The sequence below is a fragment of the Plectropomus leopardus genome, chromosome 24 (assembly GCF_026936395.1).
Source record: "Plectropomus leopardus strain MGB_pleo_1.0 chromosome 24, ASM2693639v1, whole genome shotgun sequence".
Classification (NCBI taxonomy): domain Eukaryota; kingdom Metazoa; phylum Chordata; class Actinopteri; order Perciformes; family Serranidae; genus Plectropomus; species Plectropomus leopardus.
The window spans coordinates 8,766,442-8,787,663 of record NC_142199.1 but is presented as its reverse complement, the minus strand read 5'-3'; the positions used below and the strand labels follow the sequence as shown (position 1 = coordinate 8,787,663).

The 21,222-nt window shown below is 39.7% G+C and overlaps 1 protein-coding gene across 1 annotated transcript in view; it reads right to left on the bottom strand.

Annotated features, from left to right (window-relative positions):
- LOC148185487 (uncharacterized) overlaps nucleotides 1-21,222 on the bottom strand; it is a 73,824-nt gene that overhangs the window by 43,696 nt on the left and 8,906 nt on the right. The window contains exon 4 of the mRNA XM_088074214.1: nucleotides 13,592-13,708. Coding sequence (XP_087930340.1) covers nucleotides 13,592-13,708 — 117 coding nt within the window. The remainder of the gene's footprint in view (nucleotides 1-13,591; nucleotides 13,709-21,222) is intronic.

Genomic DNA, 21,222 nt, shown 5'->3' with positions numbered 1-21,222 from the left:
TTTTGCATGGCTGTGTGGGCGTTGGGTGTATTTATGGCACTTTATACTAAAAAACAACAGAGGAGGAAGAAGAAGAAAAGACTAGGTTACTACAAATACATTTCTTGCCTGTTGGAGATGATCTCTCTCAGCAGGCTTTTCCCTTTCAGGAAGCTGACACTAAATCACTCAAGACATGGTAGAATAAAATGGATTTACAGGATTGTGCTGATGAATTCACGTCTTTGACTTGTGACAAAGGGAGATGAAACAGGAGCAGGATGAGAATGAGTGTGTGTTGGGGGATTATCTGTTTTCTGGGTTTGTTACAAGTTTCTGCTGCCGCGACACACCACGGGGGAATTAATTAACGTAATCAGACTGAAACTCTTTCATGCTTCTCCAAAAGCCTGTGTGTGGCATATAGGTGTGTTTTCTGTGCATGTGTGTGTTTCTGGCATCCTCTCTTGTATTGTTTGTTTGAAGCCGAGTGATACACTGGGACGCTGTGTGATGGTAAAACTAAACAATAGAGTAAAATCATATATTAGAAGCAGGTACTATAAGACTAGAGGTGTGGGTTTTTTTATGCATTGCATGCCTAATCATTTGCTTCGTGACAATCTGATGTGATCCTTTAATTGAGAAACTCGTTGAAATCCTTGAAATTTTTAATGTATTCCTGGTGTAAAAATTCAGCCTGACAGACTGCATAATTAATCAGAAAATCAGTAACATATCTGACATTCAGTGAATCATTTTAGGATATGCACCAAGCAAAATTTTTTCTTCTTAAAATGAGAGAATTGTCTGCTTTTTCTGTCTTATTTCATAAATTCAATGCCCTGGGATTTCAGCCAGCTGATATAAAAAACAAGCAATTAACCATGGGGCTGTGGGAATATGTGACAGGCATTTTCATGGTTTTTCTGCTACATTTCAAAGGAAATTACTGAAAGTTTCTTCAATGGTATGTAATATAAAACTTACATGTCGAACTTGGCAATCACAAATTTACCTCCACGTTAAACAGACACATAGCAAAATTATGCTTCGGTATGCCTACTCGTTACATTAAAAGTGACATAGCTACCTGGAATCCAGTGCCAGTACCCAACGGCACCTTTTTTTCAGTACTTTACTCTCTCTGTAATAAAAAAAATGTAAATGCAGTTGTTAAAAATAAGTCCAAACTACCAGCTGCAGGGCAAAAGGGAAGGGAGAGTCTGTGGGATTACAAATCGTGTGCTGCTCTCTGGCTGTTTTCAGAGACAGTCCTCCACATTTTCATATCGTCACCCAAATATGGATACTTTAGGCTCAAAAAAGACATGATGGCAATGGCAGAAATACCAAGCACGAGGCTTACAACCAACAGTCCACAAACACGGTCCACATGGGCGGCACGAGTGTGACATTTTAATGACATGTTCACGTGTGCAACCCACAGGTAAAGATTTAAAAAGCAGTTGTTAGCATGGCGGCTATTAATGTCCACAAACTGGGAAAACAATGAGATTGTGATCCCGGGATGTCACAATGCAGTGACATCCCATAGTGCTCAAGTCAAGTCTCGACTCCACTTGAAATTATCTCAGTCAGTTGCCGGATCACCAACTGATGATCTGAATCTCCAACTTTAAAGGGGCAGCCCTATAGTGAACTGAACAGTAAAGCTGCAAGTGGTAACACCAAAACAATGATGTAAAAGGTACTAAAATGCTTTGCAGAGCAGAGGAGAACTGCACAGTGAGGTGATAATTATCTGTGGGTTTGTCATTATGGGTGACACCTTTCATATTACACAGTAGTTTGATCCATTGTCAACATAAAAATATTGATTAAAGTGCCCTTAATGGTTTCTAACTTGTTGTCTGATATTGTGCTCTGAGTTGTGGCTATCAAGGCTAATGGCCACAGTGTAGGTATGTCAATAAAACATGGAGCTGTCTTTCTAACTGTACTTCTATACACCCATAATAATGATGATGATAGCCTCTGTTGCATAGCTCGATCTCCCATCCAATCTCACTGTCCACAAAGAAGAGGGGAAAACACTGTTTGTATGTGTGAGAGAGAAAGAGAGAGATCCCATTAACAGCCATTAGAGTGAGTGCTAAAGACACTATATGGCTCTTAATGTTTCTGCTTCCTCCTCTGTTTTATATTAGATGAGGTAATGATGGTGGGAATGAGGAGAAAAGTGTCAGAGAGGAGCTGATCGGACGACGTGCCAGAGAGAGAGAGCACCGGCTGCAAAATGAGAGAAAGGATTTTAATTTTTTAACAGCTATTCTTTCTCAGTTTCCAGAGCAATTATAGAACCAAAATCTGTTTGTCATGGCATCAGACATAAGACAAATCAGCCAAATGCTCATTTTGGACTGCTTTCTTGCTCAGAAGCAGAGCTCATCTTCCACTGATTTGTCTTCCTCTCCTCCCCCTCTTCTCCATCTCTCCCCTAATACCTCTCCATCTTCCTGTCCGCCCCCATCCCCCTCTCCCATGGACTTTCATTTTTTTCTTACTCTGCCATACTCTTTTTTTCCTCTGCACATTTTGCTTGTCTTGCTCTTGTTTTCACGCCTTGATGCCTCTTCCTCTACCTCTATCTCCTTGACTTAATAGTATTGTCTCTCCCTTCCCCAGTGGTCCAGTTTTCCATAGTGTCACTGTCACTGTCTGTCTTAATGGTACTATCCCTCTTTTCCTATCCCTCTGATGCCTCTCTTTCATCCTATCGCTCTCCTACTGGTATTCACTTTGTCCATCCATCTCTCCATCCGTTGTTATTTATTATTCATGAATCTGCTTCAGAGAGAAAAAAGAATAAAGATGCATCTGCAGCTTCAAGAGGTCCTCTTTGCCAGCATGTGTGTGTCTGACTACTGCTGGGCTCTGAAATGGTGCACAGAGGCAGCTGCAGACTGATTTTGCTGCTGAGTGGTTTGCAGGACTGAGTAGAAAATACAGTATGAATAATAGTGATGAAGATGCTCAGAAAATGTGCTACTAAGAAGAAATATTTGAGAATGTTTTACGCAGCAACACAATATATTACTCGCAACAATAATCCAAACAGTGTGCTGGACGATAATTTGAAGCTAAAACAATGGAGGTACAACACTAAATGAGAACACATACGTTTCACAAGCCAGCTTAAGTGAGACAATAAATTCCAGGGATTTTATTTTCTATTCCCCTCCTTTTCTGTCTGATTCTCATGTCTGACTGAAAAACAAACTGTTCAGTTGTTTGGGTGTCTGGATCTCTTGAGAGTTTGGACAAGCAAAACCAAAATATTTCTTTTATGGACTGTGGAGATTTGCTGCAGCTAAATTAAACTCAGGAAAAAACAAAAAATGACTGTCATAGTGAGACTACATTAACATATCCCAATGCTGTCTGGTCATTAAAAAATAATAACGCTTACTTTTGGGTTAGGCTCCGTCTGCATTGTTAGGCTCCATCTGCACATTTTACATATTGTCACGCAAACTTTATGCAGGGGCGGAGGAAGCATGTAGAACTTGTACTTAAGCAAAAGCAGCAATACTACACTATAAATATACTTAATCTCAATGTTACTTAAGTAAATATTCAGACGTATTATTGGCAAAATGCATTTTTGAAAACAAAGTCAAGAGCTCCTGTCTTGCTTATTGCTGGAATTTTTATTTTATAAAATAATGTCTCAGATATTTAGACCTTTATAAGACATATTATGATGACAATGATGATGACTAATTTGTCTGATGAACGTCTCAAGGATCAAAGCCTTATTTAAATAAAATAGGAGCTCCTTTCTTTGTCTTCAAGATTGCACCTCCAACAACGCACCTGCCATACATTCAGGTGTGCAGCAGTCTAATTTTGAGGCAAATGTACTTTAAAGTGGGAACAGTAAAAGTACTTGTTGCACATATGTTCAGTACGTATGTGATAATTTTAACCACTTGTAGTATGCTAAGTATGTTACATAAGTCAGATAGCTACAAGATAAAGTGGTGCAATGCTGACTTCTGGTTTCACACGGGACACAAACAGCAGTCTCCTGTGTTTAAGTCCACAATGATCTCTTTCCTATGTGGACTTTGTCACTCTTTGCTGAATTATCCGATGTCCCTCATCTTAACTACAAAAGCCACTAGAGGCTGACACCTAACAATTAACATAAATATATTTCGTGATAAGCTGCTTGCACAGACGAGATACATCTGTTACAGGCTGTTACAGGCTGTTTTTCAGGGAGGTCGGTCTGATTATAGGAGTTTTTACACTAACGTGTAAGCAGCATTTTACTGTTGTAGTAGTTCAAAGTTAATTTTGGGCTAATTTTTATTGTGTATTCAATATACTGTAATATATGAAGGTTTCATTTAATAGTATGGATCATATTTTATTAAATCATGTTTTGTATGAAAACCTCAATTTGAAAATAAACACTGGAGGAAAAACTGCAATATTTCCCTCTGAATTGTAGTGAAAAGTAAAAAGTATTAAATTAAAATTAAAATGCTAAAGTATGCTGTACTGACCCTGAAACCATTAAAAATAGTAGAACAATTTCTTTGATCACTTGTGGAACATTTAATTTTCTTTGGGGTATTTTTTCCTTTATTTTGATAGGATAGATACTCTATATTAGTGTGAAAGGGGGAGAGAGAGGGAATGACATGCAGCAAAAAGCCGAGGGTTGAATCAAACCGGCCGCTGCGGCAAGGACACAGCTTTTGTACACCGGGCACCCGCTCTACCAGGTGAGCTACTGGGCGCCTCTTGAATATTCAATATCGACCTCAGCTAGAGACGTAATTAACAAAGTACCCATGCTTACTTCCTGTCGTGCCAAAGGCTGTTTCTGTCCCATGTAACACAAACTGACATCTACCCACACATGGACACACTCACAAGTCCAGCTACTTAAAATTCACTCACTCTTATTCATTCAGCAACAATCGGATTTAAATGGACAGGCTTGTTTGATCAATATGACTGACCACTTCACCACTTCATTTGCAGATTAAGCAGAATTGGGAATCTGTAAGACACACATGGAAGAAGCTCTCCTTTTCAGAAGTTTCTTTCTTCAGTTTTTCTACGTCAGCAACACTGATTAAAATGCTTTCAATCTTTTTGAGTTAGTGCAGTTTTAATTTGAATGAATTATATTTTTCTAATTAAATCAATTTGTCCAGCTGCATTAACCTGACAGCCACAAGAGCAGCGCCTGCGTTATCCTACCTTTTAAGTATTGTGTCCACTCTTGAGGCTGTTTGAAGCAGCTTCAAAGGGACCGCAATCATTCTGAATTCAATCCATTCAAAGTACCTCATAAAAATACTTTCCAGTGGCTTAAAATAGACATCATTCTCAATAAGTGTCAATGAAAGCATAAACAACCCTTTCAAACAACTGAATAGAATCTGATTTTCCCCTCCACCCACATTAAGTTGTGCCTGACGGATCTAGTCCACCTTAACCAATATGCAATAATTTAGTTATTTAGTTAGGTAACAAATGAGGCAAAAAGATGTATTATAAGAAAGTTACATTTTAAAGATTCTGCAGTCAACAGACAATGCAAGACTATCTCTGTGGGAGAAAGCCACACAGAAAAAAGTTTACAAAACAAACAAGCAATAAATAACCCTGCCATATTTTATTTTCACATGGCTTTTTGCAGCATATGTGCCCACACTTGTTATCCAAAGCTTCTCTGTCCACTGGTCCATGTGATGTTTGTCTCCAGTCTGGCTATTTTGAGACACTCAAGATGATTTTGGCCAATTCTGAGTCTACTGAGCCCGTCCCAGTGCTGTGTAAATGTTGACCTGCTTCTCTGAAATAGCCAGGCTGCTTTGGGACTTGGACATGAAACTGATCATCCTCAAATGCTCCCAATGGGGTCTGAAGGCTTCGCCGATCCTCTCCGAAATTCGACTCCTACCATGCGGTCCCTTACGTTTGTGTTTTTCCTCAGAGTAGATATTTGTCTAGTCTGGTCTTACAGCACTTTTAATACTTTACACCACTGACTGAAACCATTGCAGGTGACTAATAACCACTCTGGTGCTGTCCGAAATTTCAGGTAGGATCTGTTAGCTGTTCATCACAAAGTGGCTGCTGACTACCAAGTTTCCTTCTGTTCCTGTGACACTTCAAAATAAACGTAGTGAAAACAGATGGCAGCACTGGACCAGGCCATTCTGTGTAGCTCACTAAGTTGCCTAATTTGAGTTTTCTCTGGATCCCAGCCTCTATTAAGAAGTCCCACCAGAAGGATCCACATTTTGGACTTTCAGCGCCTTCATCATCATCTTTCAAATTTTGCGATTTTCTCAGCAGCTTTGCCACATTGTGCTATAGGTGGGAAAAAGAGATGGCCAATCCTTTTTCTGGTTCCCCCCAAATTTGGATAGTTTCAAAATAAGTAATCTGCCAATTCTCAGTTTTCATTTTGGACAGCGACTGCAAGTCCCTTTATTGTATTGGTCACAGTCCAAACGTCTTGATCCTAGAGACAAAGATGGCAGAAATGGAATCATTCTTGCTTGCCACATGTTCAATAAAATGAAGGAGTGTCTTTAGCTGATGCGATCGTGATAAGTTTGTGTTGGCGTGTCCGTGCAACATCAAGGACAGACCGGAGGACAGGTAAACAGAAGAAAGCAGCATGGACAGAGGTGTGTGAAAACTTTACAGTGGTTACTTCTATTTATATATCTCTTACTTTATCAGTCTCTCTTTCAAACTCAGTGCAGACAAATTCAGATCGATGTTTTAGGAATCGGAATAGGAATAGGATTCACTTTATTAATCCCAAAGGGGAAACTGGTCTGCCGGAGGCAATAAATACCCGTGACTACTGCAGAGTCATTTGACCAGTGTATAAATGTTGATTGTATGCATTCTTATTGCATTAAATAGCCAGATGCTGGGGGTATTAGTGTTTTGTTTTTTTGTGAAGTCACAATAAGGCTATAGTTTGAGTTGGTGTGTGTGACTCTACATGCCATTGAAAAAGCCTGCAGGTACAACATGGGTTCTCTCTGGTATATGATGATCATGCTTTTGTCGTTGTTGCTACTGAAATCTGGAAGGACCTCCCGCAAGGTATCAGAGAAGCCACATAAACGCACAACTTTAAAAATAATTTTCTGTTCTAATAGGTATCCTTTCTGTAGTTTACAGAGCCCAAAATATGTCTCGTGTTCAGTGCAAGAAAAGGAAAATGTGTGTTTCCCACATGTTCTGTCACATTCTTAAAAGCTCATAAATTTGAAGCCAAACTGTGAATGATTTAATTCACCAAATACTGATCCAACCACCCGAAAAGATAATCATTCACCGTCTCTGCACCATGATAACAAGTGTATGAATGACTGATCATATTCTGAAGCGAGTCCTCTGACAGTCTGCTTTTTCAAATGGTGGCATGATTTTCAATTTGGCAGGAAGCACTTGAGCTGTCGTGGCACTGACTGCAGAGAGACTTTAACTATTTGAGGGCATTTTTGGAAGCCTATTCAGCTTCATCAATGTCGCCCAGACTGAGGATGAATAGAGGCAGACAGCGGGAGAGAGAGGTGGGGTGAGTAGTGACATAATGCTGTGAGGCAGGGCCACTGTCTGCTGGGACTCCCATGATGCCTCTCGGTTCCTCGTAAACACTCTGCTAACACTAGGTGAGGCAGCTGCTATAAATAGCTCTCGCTGTGCCCACCACACCCTCCCACCATGCTGCACACACAAACTCATGCATAAATGTATACAGTGACACATGCATGCGAGCAGTCGCGCTCATACATAAACAAACACAGGTACGCTACCACACTGACATGCTTTCCCATCTTTCCCCTTCATCTATTCCTCCCTTCCCTCTCTGGACATCTCTCCATTGTGCTCTCTCTCTCTGTCTCTCTCTGTCTCTCTCTCTCTCTCTCTCTCTCTCTCCCTCTCTCTCTCTCTCTCCCTCTCTCTCTCTCTCCCCATCTCCTTTTGGCAGCCCTGCTCCTGCTCCTACTTATCATATGCTCTGTGGCAGATGGTGGATATGATAATTACCAAACAGGCTAAGCAGTAAGCAAATGAAAAATCCTCCGTTAGACCCTCACTGTCTCTGCCTCTCTCACACATATGCTTTTGCCACCTCTGACAGTCTGACAACTCTTTCCAGGAGAGAAAAACAAATCTCAGCCTGAGGTTTCTCAACAAGAGTGAAGGTAACAAGCACACACAAGCACACACTGTCATGAGATACAAATTTTTCGATATGTTACATAGCTTCCAAAATCACATAGCTGCAGCAACTCTTTCGCCCACAGTGTCCAAACCAAAACAAGAATAATACATCCTCTCCTGCCCTCTTTTCCTCCATCTCCTCTTCTTCCCAGTCTATCTTTAAGACCCCCCTCATCTCTTGTGTTTCCTCTTCTGTAATAAATGCCCTGTTTTTGGCCCTACAGTGATGTGGCAGGTGCAGACTGCAGCCATGTAACTAAGTCTATGTCTTCATGCAGTCTAGTTTTTTTGAGGTCAGCATTACAAACATGAATTATTGAGACAAACCTATTGAGCTGGTTCTCTGGAGGCAGGCAGAATTGAATAGTTAAAGCTTGGCTAAAAGCAAATTTTAAAGCATTTTTTCATGGTTTTGTAGCCATTTCATTGTGCAATCAACATTAAATTCAGAATTAAATGTTTAAACAAAAAATATCTCTGGAGGCTTTATGTGTTTATACAGTTCCCTGGATTGACTATTTAAGGGAACTTGATATGCTGTGATTTGCAGTACTTGGACATCTGCTAACTAATCGGAAAAAAAGGATCTTGTGTTTTGAAATAGTGTGGAAAAAAGTATTTCCTTTTAACTTCAAAATGACTTCAGGGAAAATCTAATGGGAGTTTAGTGCAGCTGATAAAAAGTTCTCTTCAAAGTAGAAAATTATCACATGAGTAAAAGCAGAAAACAAGAAGTCACTCTGCTCACCACAGAGCTGCATACAGCAACTAATAATGCATGGTTAGCCTTAAGGGGAATATCTACAAAGTCAGACTGTATATTTCAGTTTCAGTGGCTGAATCTGCTCGTTAGAATAACTCATGAATGCTGTAAAATCAGTTTTATTTGAACAGGAGGGGTAAAGTGCTGACTGTATTGAAGAGGACTGCAATATCTAAATGACTTCATTAAAACTGTGCCAAAGCAAAGTTTTATTTTCTACAGAAGACACCATTTAAGTGCGTTGAAGAAGCCGTAGCAGGGCTGCCTCAATTGATGGAGTATGAACCTGTCTGCCCCCTAAAGATGAAAGACGCTCTATATAATCATTGCAACATAAATAATGGCTCCTGATAGGCTGGAGGTGTGAATCTGCCCCCAAACACATTATTCACACTTGCTCTTCTTTTTGCTTTCCTGCTCAAATCTCTCAAACATTTTCTTCTCCTCTTCTGAGTCTCTCTATCTCCTTCTCTGCTCCAACACTTTCTAACTCCTTAATTTTCTCTCCTGAAGCTGTGTTACAATTAATGAGGCTATATTTCATAATTAAGGAAAAAAAAAAAAACACTGCCTTGTCTCTTCTCCCATCTCTTCTGCTCTCAAATTTTAATGAAGCTCTTACGGAGTGAAACACACTGTCTGGAAAGTAAGTTGATTTTTTTAATTGCTTCGATGTGGACGTATTTGAAGTGACAACTCTGGTTCTGGCTGAGCAGACTCGTTACTAATGCTCTCTTGCCTCTCCCCAGAGCTGCAGCTTCATGTCATAAGTGCAGTAAAGGTAATGCTTATATCTGCACACCCTCAGGTGAGGCTTTACCTGCATTTTTTATCCTCACTTCCACTTTTTTTCCCTCCAGACTTTTGCCTCCTAGCTTCCTTTCCTCGTCTCTTAATTCCTTCGCCATTCTGTTCCACTTCTCTTTCATCTCCCACCCTCCTCCTCTCAGGATGCATGGCTATATTTCATAATCACTACAAAAATAATGACTCTTTCTTTTGTCAGTCCCAAGCTGTGATCACGTCTCCCCTCCCCCCTGCGACCATGAAACACGGCACACAGGAGAGCTGGCTGTGGATGGGGTGCGTGGGCGTGTGTGGTCCCTGGGTGCTTATTTTGCCAAAGGCTGCTTCGCCTATAAATCCTTCACTGTAATTCTTTCTATTCATAAACACAGATCCATCTTAATAGAATATATACACATATAAAATGTGCACACCTGACAAATGGGACCATGTGAGCATTTATGACAGAGAGCGAGAGAGCCAGCCGAGCACACAAACAAGGAAAATATCTATTACTCCTCTTTGTGTGTGTGTGTGTGTGTGTGTGTGTGTGTGTGTGTGTGTGGCGGAGAAGAATTATTTACACACACATAAGCAGTGAAAAACAATCAATTACCTCTCAAAGATCTGTTTGCTCACTGCAGTGCATATGCATAATGCAACATCATCATTAACTATTATATTGGTTTATATTGTGTCCCTGATGTAAATTCGGATGATTAATGTGACTCTTGGAACTTGAAAGAGTTTGGCTAAATGGTGAGATGGAAAGGCAACGAGGGACAACAGATAAAAATGATTAATATGAGGATTTTGACAGCACTGTCAAAGGCTTAAAGGAGCTGTAGGTATTACATACGGTTACGACTACGGCTAGAAATATATTGAAACAATCAATTAAAGGATGAAACATTACAACATTATGATTTTAAAGCCCACATCTAAACATTACCTGCTGGGATCTGCTGCTTCTCTCTCTTTTATGTAACAGTGAATTAAATACACACAAAAAAGCGAAATCACAACTTCCAGCTTTGTCTTTGTGATGGTAAACTGAATATATTTGGGATTTGGAGGCAGATCTCTCAGACAAATTAAGCAATTTCAAGAAGTAGCCTTTGGCTTCAGGGCTTCAGGAAAGTTCAATGGGTATTTTTAACTGTTAATATGAAAAAATAAAAATCTCTGACATTTTGTAAATAAAAAAATTAATCAGTAATGAAAATAGTTTTTATTTGCAGCACTATTTTGGACTGTTGGTCAGACAAAACAAATATCTGAGATGCTATTAACAACTTGTTGAGTTGTTGAATTTACTTTCCTTTTTTTCCAAAAGTTAAGGTACTGAACAGTGCCTTAATTGTTAAATGTTTATTTTTTGTATTTATTTATTTTAGATTTTTTAGGCAATGACATTATGTAGCTAACAGTAGTGTTTCTTATGTATTCACACCAGCTGCTATTTTCCTTGTCCCTTGTAAAATGATTTCCCCATGTGACCTGACGTAGGTTTCTGCATTAACTACATTGCCACATATCAACCAGCTAGTCCACCCTGTGGTCTCTCTTCATGACTGACCAAGCCTGCTTTGAAAATTGTATGCTATCGATCCTCTGAATTAGCTTCATTACCACAACACCTATGGAAGCTAAGAAATGTGCTGCTGTGGTTGCCACGTTAGTTCAGTTTTGAAAGTCAAAAAAGTAGATGAAGTCGACTTTTAAGGCAGAGCAGATTAATCTGTGCAGTTTAGGCGACTTGCCGGAGCGAAGGCATCTACCCATCAATAACTACCAGACTAAGTTATGTGGAAAATGTGTTTTTCACATTTGATGACTATATTTTCAATGTGTGATATGCTCTGCAGGCTCTCCCTGATATATTTATCAGTAAAAATGGTTAAGAAGTCAATTTATCTTGCAAGTGCGTGTGATTTTTATGTGTTTTTCTTGCAAAGGGAATATTGATGAAAGAAGCCTGTCCAAAAATGCATTATGCAACACAGGCAAAGGCTAGTCAAAAAATGGGTCACGACTGCAACTGTCTATACCGGCAACATCTTCACTTATCCTGTGGACTTTTTCCATAGTGAGCCAGCCACAGTCTAACCTTACTTCAATCTTCTGACACTCATAGCACCATAAAACAGCATCCAGTCTCCGCTCTCTCCCCTCCATCATCCTCTCAGTGAATTTATCTTTCCAGTTACTTGTGATCTTTGATCTGTTATCTGTTTTGGCCCTGGGGTTGATATCAAGAAATGACATTCAAATCTTATTTCATCTGGGCTCACCCAGGCTCAAATGGCCATTAAATCTTATTTTCTCATCCCCCAGCGGCCTCTAACCGAGTTTACCAGCCTACTACCAGGAACAAGAAGGGGTTTCCAAAACCTTAACCCTTAGAGCCAGTTACACAAGAGCTGCAAACACAATACTGAAAACAAAGTGAAAGGTGCTTTGATATGTACATCATAAGTGACCTGAAATAACACTGTGGCTTTACCTCGCTTTAAAGGGGACCTATTATGTTTTTCCTTATTTTTTGTCATATGTATAATGTTACAATGTCGGATGTTCACAGTAAACGTGACCAATATTTGCAAATAATGAGGTAAACAAATATGAAGGTTATCCCAGTGAGGAAAAACCTAAGGCTGCAGTCCATTCTGAAAACTCTGAAAATGTAGCTCCATGCAAACTTTTTCTCATTTGACTGATATCAATCAATGTCAAATCGATTTATGGGAAACATGCAGTTTTGGTTGCAGATGTTAATTTCTCCCCAGTCTAGGATTATATTCCTGCTGGAACATGTTCTGTTGTAAAGATTTTGATTGAAGAGCTTTTATTGGCGATTTTTCACAGCAAAAAGTGCCGCTTTGCTCAGTTACAGCCATCCCTTAGCTGTAATGCCAGTGTGGAGGCACGGAGATGTGGAAGACCCAGAAACCCTGATCAATCAGAGCAGTCTCGGCTTGTAGGGGGCATACAGAGACAGGAGTGTTTCACACAGAAGGTGAATACAGATGCTCCACTACAGACAGTATGAGGAAAATAAAGTGTTTTTTGAACATTAAAGCATGTAAACATGCTTTAGTACAGTCGTGTCTATTGCCTGGCACAGGGGCCAATTGTGGCCCTTGGACCGATGTTAAATGGTCCTCGGTGTGTCTAAAAATATATATAATATGATTAACACAATATTGGTTAATAAAGCAAGATCACTTTGCATTTATGTTATAGATGTTATGTATAGAAGTACGAACTACGAAGGCAAAACTAATGTGTTTCCATAAACAGACAGTAAACAAGCAAACTAACAGTTACTGAACACCAGAGAATTCCTGCAAGGTAGCAGACATGGCCACGGCAAAGAAGCATAAAGTCCACAGCGAGGCCTGCCGCTTTCAGGCGTATATTGTTTCCCATTAAACAAAGTTAGGACACCACTGCTCTAGCAGAAACCCAGAATACAAGTATGGACCTGAAAATGAACCTTAAATACTTAGCCTTGTTCGAACAATGATATTATACCTAACTGTTGCTAAAGTAAGGACAAGTCATTCAAGTGGCAACAGCCTACCATTTTTTCAAGAAGTTTGCTTTTGGAAAAAAGTAGGTCTTAATATGTGTCTTTCATAAGATCTCTTTCTTTGAAATCTCTCTCAAAAAAAAATACCAGCATCTACAAAAAATCAAAGGCTGGTAACTGTCATTTTGCTGTGTAAGACATTGAAATCCTTCTGTGTTCATATAAAAGGGAGTGATTGGAGATGCATGGTAGCTGAGGACCTGCGGTGATGTGTTATCACTTACTGGCACAGTGGATCTTGCTTCCTCGGACACATTTAGAAATGCTCCTTAAATCTCGTTTCACCCACGTTGCTTGATGATAACTGGGTTTGCTCCTTCCAGGGGAGACTGAGAGACTTCCTGGAAAGACACAATGGCACACTCACTATTGGAGATATATTCATTCTGACCTAATGGTTTCTCTTATGATATAATTCATTAATCATCCACAAAAAGACTGAGTTGGAAATCAGTTTTCAATGTAACAGCTTATTCTGCGTAGCAGCTATGACACTGCTTTACTTGAGGATAAATGTCCTTTATCATAAAATGTAGACAATCAAGTAGTGTTTTTCCCAGATCTGACTGAGTAACCACTGACAAAAATACAAAGTAAATAGCTGTTTAAACAGGGCTGTCTTTGTCTCTGCAGCCACTGAGCAGAAAAGTTAGTTTCCTGCCTTGACACGCAGCCACAGTGGACTATTGTTGTTTTTTGGGGCCACCCAGCATAGTAATTACCGAGGGGAACCCCAAAGTACAAAGAGCACAGAGAAAAGAAGAGAGAGAAAGTGCAGGCCAGTGTAGTCAGGATGACAAACTGTTTCCTGCTGCCGTTGAACCCAATCGCCCTCATAGAAATACACTGCTTAGAATACAGCATAACCCTAATCCAATAAAGGGTGACATTCACTAAATGTGCCGTCAACTTATGAAAATACAGAACATAAGCCTGAGTTGTTTAAAAACACAACTAGGGATGATAACAATTAATTGATGATCGATTAATCTGTCGTTAAGAATTTAATCAAACGTGAAATTTAAGCGATTAATCGAAAGGCTATGAAATGCTGTTGAAATATATGCAATATGTTGCCATGAGCTTTGACTGAAGATTAAACACAGCTGGTATAGTTTGAAATAAGCAAACTTGTATGTTTTTTTTTTTCAAATAACAATCAATTAATCAAAAAAGTGCTTACAATTTGCAACCCTAAACACAACCAAAGTGCTAGAACCGCAGATGCAGAACTTTTACATTATTATCAAGATGCAACCTCTGAGGCTGAAAAATGAAGCCACTGAAAATGCAGTTATCAAATGGCCACCATAGACTCCCATTATTAAAATGCCAAAATTATAGTAGAAATAAACATGTTTACAGCCTGGTCCAAAGAACGGTTTGGGTCTCAAAAGCTAACTTCAACATTATAACTGTACAGGGGTCGAATTAAAGTTACACATATTTGAGAGCAGGGCCTCTTGACTGAAAGGCTGTTTTTAGGCCTCACCACAGTCTGTCAAATCCATCCAGATCCACCCCTTGCTCCTCCACAGCTCCAGCTCCATGGTTATTATGTCGCAGAAATCTTGAAAGACTATGTTTGTCTACTTTTCAACAACAATGTCGTTAACAAGTGGTTGTCTTTATGCACAAAAATCAAGTGAAATCCTGGCAGCACAACCGCTGCTGACAATGCCAGGATGTGTCACTGAAAAAACACCTGGATTTGGTGGCACAATGCTACTGGAGGCTCTGCAATGTGTCACTAAACAGCCGGTTTTGTCGGCCCAATCACCACTGAAAATGACATTAAGTGTCACTAAAGACACCCAGTTTTGGCAGCATTACCGCCGCTGGAAATACTGCAATGTGTTACTAAAGAACAACTGGTTTGTTATTTATTGATCTTGCATAATTGTCACACCATCCACCATCCCCTCCATCCCCTCCATCTCCTGATGACAGAAAGCTTATACACGTAATCAGAACTACCTCACTTTATAAACACTGGTAAAATACAAATAAAAAGGTGTGTCCGTGATTGCACTTGTGTCATAAAACTGTTGGTTGTGTCCCCTAACAGTTAGCAAAATAACTGATATTTTCACGGAGCATCAGAGGGAATATTTACAGACAATGGTTAAAAAAGTCCTAAAGTCCTTAAAGCAAGAGGGAGTAGCATTACCACAATACAAAACAGAAAGCTTTTGGCAGAAATGGAAAAACAGTGATTAATCACACTTAAAAAAACAAATCTCAATAAAATTATAGACTACCATAAAACAGTGTTTCTAAAAATCCCCATAATGCCTTCATAGATCCAAAAAATATTAAAAGGACAGTTGCGGTATTATTGCATCTTATTGTCCATGGCATAATATGTATTTATTTTTGCAAAGAGAGATGTTTGACCAGATGTGAGAGGAGGAACAGTTACTGTGTACACTCTATGAGTTCTGTTTCTATGTTACCCCGCTCTTCTTCTGCTCCTGGCTTTGTGTCGAGTCCAATAATGACCACATTGTTTTGGTGCCACCAGCATCACTGCTGGCTAAATGCTCGGCTTCCTCACACACACACAAGCACGCGCGCACACACACACACACACGCGCACATGCACACACAAACCCGTAGAGCTTCCAATTGCAGAGCAGAGCAGGCTTATAATTCTGTGTGTGTGTGAGATTGAAGTAATTTGCCAGACCTAGTTTGCGCGTTTAAAAAGCCTACATGGTCACTTTTTTGCGTGTCCACATGCGTTCCTGTCTGTTCGTGCCCAACTGAACACATTTGTGTGTGCGCGTGTGTGTGTGTGTGTGTGTGTGTGTGTGTGTGTGTGTGTGTGTGTGTGTGTGTGTGTGTGTGTGGGTGTGTAAGAGAGAGAGAGGCTGAGAAGGAGTTGGCCGAGGCAGTGGAAAATGTGCGAGCCAGAGACGATGACGTTGGCAGAGTGGAGAAGAACAAACTACTTCCTGAAAATCTATTCAACACTTTGACTAAACACTCTGTCCAACAGACCTTCTTGCGCTCTCTTTCTCTCTCTCTCTGTCTTTCATCAGCTCCAGACTTTCAATTTTTACTCATTGACAGTACAAAGTAAAACTAATTAGGAGAAACAAGATTTCAGTTTTGCTCTTAGAGGTTTGCATAAAAGAAAGAACTTGGATGAACCAAATTTAAATGATTAAAATACATAACATCCAGCCTTTAGCCTAACTTTTGATCCAAAGGTTTTATAGCCATTATTTAAAACGTATACATTCATTTTATCAAACTGATGTTTCAGAATGTTTTATTGCCTCTGTACATTTTATTTTTTCATGTCTTTTATCTATTTTTTGGTGTAATGTCATTTTAATCATTTCTCTTCATGTGCCTGCACTGCTCTTGACTGTCTGATGTACCTGTCTGTAAAGCATTTTAAACCGCGCCAATCTTTGCAAAAGGGAGGGCTGGGAGGTCGACACAACATACTATCGCAAAATTTTTGACTATCAATATCCAGCCGGTTCTCATTCTGAAGTCTTGAAACACAGCAACCGAGACACACAACCGACATCCTGACGAAAGCACCCTACTGTGTCGCCTCACATCACTGTCTTGGCCAAAAAGTTGCACATGAAAATTCCAAACTAACACCCAACCAGCACGTATGTTCTGCAAATGCATGAGAGGAAATACATCTAACAGTCATTCAAAACGGAAGACCTGAAGAACGCCATGACTCTAGTTAGCAGATGAATACAATCAAATATTGAAAGAAAAAAGCATATTTATCATATTTACTTGTGAGCTGAGCTGAACAGCCAGTCAGAGTGTTTTCATTCACCATCAGGCTTCAGGGCCACAGATTTAACACGTTACATCAGTGAAAAAAAGCTGACAAGGGTCGACTCGGGCCAACAGTATGGGACACATTGTGAAACACACCGTGGCGTTGAGGGCCACAGACGCTCGGTGTCGTACCAACATGGGTGGACAGACGACTGTTATGGCAGTATGATACGTCACCAGGCAGCGTCAGTTTGTAACCGTCTGGACGAAACCTGTCGCAGCCATATGATGTGCTGCTGGATGGCTTCAGGTTGAAATTTAATGGAGCTGGATTGTCCCCATAAGGCGGGTGGGAGGGCCGTTGGATGGGTCCAAAAGCCAGACTTTCCCCTGGGTGCCCGGTGTTATCTTCCTGAATGAATTTTGAGCTAAACTATGATGTTTTTCATATAAATAAAGTACAATTTATTATTAAGGTTTTGATATTCCATGTTCAGAAAATGAGGACAGAGAGAGTCCCTCGAGAATTTATAGCAAACATACATTATAAAACAATAAAAAAGTCAGCACACTATACGATCTGTGGTTTACTCTCCCCCCCCTCTAAGCGATCAAGAAGATTATAATGTTCATGCTGCAAGGACGAAGACTCACAAACACAAAGATGCACATAACGTCATATCATTTGCATGCTGCTATAATCGCTCATCCTTCTAAAACCAGATGCTTCCCCCACTCAGGACTCAGTATTTCTGTTCATCCCAGCAGCAGCACAAAGACACACCCAATGGACAAACACACACACACACACACACACACACAAACACACACAAACACACACAACCACACACACACATATACAGGGTCAGGTAATTAGTCTGTAGATCTAAGATAGCTTTAATCTAATCAAACCACCCAGCCGCAATTTCCCCCCTGGGTTTGCACAACAGTTTACACACACAAACACGCACATTTTTCCTTTTTTTAATCCTTCATCCACTTTACTGTTTTCCTCTCTCACTTCATTCATCTCAATTAAACACAGGTTTGGCATTTTTCACATTTAACACATTTGTGATTTAACACACACCTGTTTCTCAAAAGAATCCATAATGCAAGCATTAGTCTATATAGAGTCTATTTATCAGCAGCAAACTACTAGGCCGAGCAGCTGTTTTATTGACTATTTAATACCATCACTGAAGTGTTGGAAGAGGCTGCAAGTTTCCTGGAAATCAGCTTGGCCAAGCCTTAATTAGTTTATTGCAGGCCAAATTTTGGGCTTCATTTGTTTAGTCTTATTTTAAACTGAAGCGTCTGCATATTGATTTCAAACCGGATGTTATGATCCACTAATGTAGCGCACATTACAGGATGATTTCTTTCCTATTTTTATCTTCTCCGCCATCTTAATATAATGACCCCAACACACAAAGCCGCCTGTCGCCATATAGACTCTGCCATGTGTCTCACACTGTTGGCCCTTGTATGCTTTTTTTCGTCTGAAAACCGGCATCAGAAACGGTAGAGCCGGTAAATGACATCTGATTGGCAGTTCAGCTCAGCACACAGGAAGAGAAACATAAGGGAGGAAAGTAAAGAAACGGCTAAAGTCAAGAGAGAGAGATTAAAACAAACTTCTCACATCAAGTAAGATTATTTTTTTAAGCCATTGAGCTCTTAAACTTGTCCTAATGGTTTGTGTTGTTGTTCACTGGCGCAGGGTAAACATACTTCTTTCAACATTAGGTTGGTTTGATAATGTGCTAACTGGCTAACTAATGTCAAATCTGTTTTTTTGATGTTTCCTTTTTTTGATGACGATTACAAAGTACCACCATCCGCTGCTATGGTTATTTCCTCTTATGCAGGTGCAGAATGTATGTGCTAACTTGCTGTTGGCTTTAGACTCTGTGGTGTGTTCAGATCCAACTTTTTGACCGAGGCCACGCAACAGCTCTCGGCTTTCATCGTCACACGTTCTTTGATGCCAGTTTGGTGTATCTGGGCCTTAAAGGAGCTGGGAGGGACAACTGGACCAGATGCAGCTGCGACCTGGTTTTGTTCTGTCCACTGCATGCCGTTTCAAAAGTGGAGCATTTTTTTCATAGACTTGTAGATTTTGTTGATTTGGTCATTTTTCTTAGATATTTGTGCTTCTATAATAAGTAAGTAGGCTATGAAGTTTAAAAGCTTGGGTTTATGTGCCTGTTTAAATTGCTTTTATTACTGTTATTTCCTACTTTGACGTGCTGTAGCCAACAGACAAAGTTAATTCTGTAAAAAGTCCAGTCACGCATGACATGGATCAAAGATCTGTGGCTCTGTTTTACTTATTAAACTGAGAAATTATAAAGAATTGTCTTGAGTGGCCAAGATCAGCCGGGCAGCTGCTTGGCGGAGATCTGCACTTTTTTAATAAGGCTGGTGTTCACAATTGACATGATTGTTATTTGTTATCATATTATTGTATTCCTGTTGGGTGTGCTCTATCCATCTTCGGCCTTTATAATTGTACATTATTAGTTTTTGTTTGTTTTTGCTGTGGGCAACATTTTAGTTTAGACGGTTTGTTTTGTGTTGAAATCACAACAGAATAGCAGAGAAGAGCATGGTTGATAAATTTTAGTACATAAAAAAGTGAAAATATTAAGACACAATACCTATACCTGTGCAGGTTGAGAGCTCTTGCATGCCATTTTACAGCCATGACTTATTATTTACAGATTTCAAGATTTTCAGGGGTAACTTACATGCATTCAAATTTTAAGGTATGCAGCTATGATCATTACAGAACTGATTGTGCATCACTGCTCAGTAATCAATAAAAAAAAGTGTCGATTCTGGGTCTGTACAGCAGGGTTCCTACAGCTTAATGCAAGACTTTTTTAATGTCACCAGGAATGAAATTTAAGATCAGTTTTAGAGTGACCAAAACTGGAGGGAAAAAAACAACCTTTTCAAACATGTGTTTAACCTTTTTTAAAGATAGGTTAAACACAATTTTGCCCAAATGTTTATTGTTGCATAAAACACTCCACCCCAGTGAAAAAGTTAAAACTGGTTGAACTGGGAAATATCTGCCATGTCTGAACATTTTTAAGACTTTTGAAATACAGATTTAAGACATTTTAACACCAATTAAGGCCTTACTTTTAATAAATTAATGAATAATTAATTAATTCAATGCCTTTGAAGACTCTTTAAGGACTCGTGGCAGCCCTGCTACAGATCCAGTGTAGATACATGTTGCAGATGTTCCTCACTTAAAAAGAAAAACTACAATTTACTTGAAGCAGATTTGCCTGACAAACTTAACAATATAACTGCAAACTTTTCCGTCTTTTATATGGACACTAGTATGAAACAAACAGCTCAGAATCTGCAAAGAGTTTCATGTACTTCATTAGTTTTTCTCTACAAGCAGAAAAGTCAAGTTAATTAGTGCTCAGTGTGCTGTAACCTCAAACTTAGTCATGATGCCACACAATGAAACCGCCCAATTAAATTTCAAGGTTCTCTGAGTCTTGAACACAGCGCGGAAATATATTCCTCTGTCTGTTTTATCACACCTCGCCGAGTTTCATTTAGTTTCACCACCGTAACCTCAAGGTTTAGTCAGCTGTTTTTTGTCAGGTAGGTTAATATCTGTATAAATCATGTCAGACAATACCTAAAGCTGTAGTTGGTAACTTTTATTCTAGTAAGTTTTCTGTCACTATGACAGTCATGCCTCCTCCTTCTTCTATGTCATGGCTTTTGCTGGGGTCCACTGCGCTTGAACAAAAACAACCAACCAGAGCTAAGCAGTCCCTCACACACCTGTCAATCAAATCAAGAAGGACTGGCCAGTGATAGATATTTGATTAAATACTGCTGGTGGCAAGCAAGAAAGCTATCACTAGGAACTAAAGTAAGGAAACTCTACCAACAAAAGACCAATGGCTAACAATCATGGAAGAAATCTTTTCAGTAGGAAATATTTGCTGGACCGTGTTGTTAACAGTACCGAAACTTGCAGGACTTCATAAATAAGTGGAATATATGCTTATAAATGTTGCAATACAGAACTCACAGCAGCAGGCAGCTCTGCAGT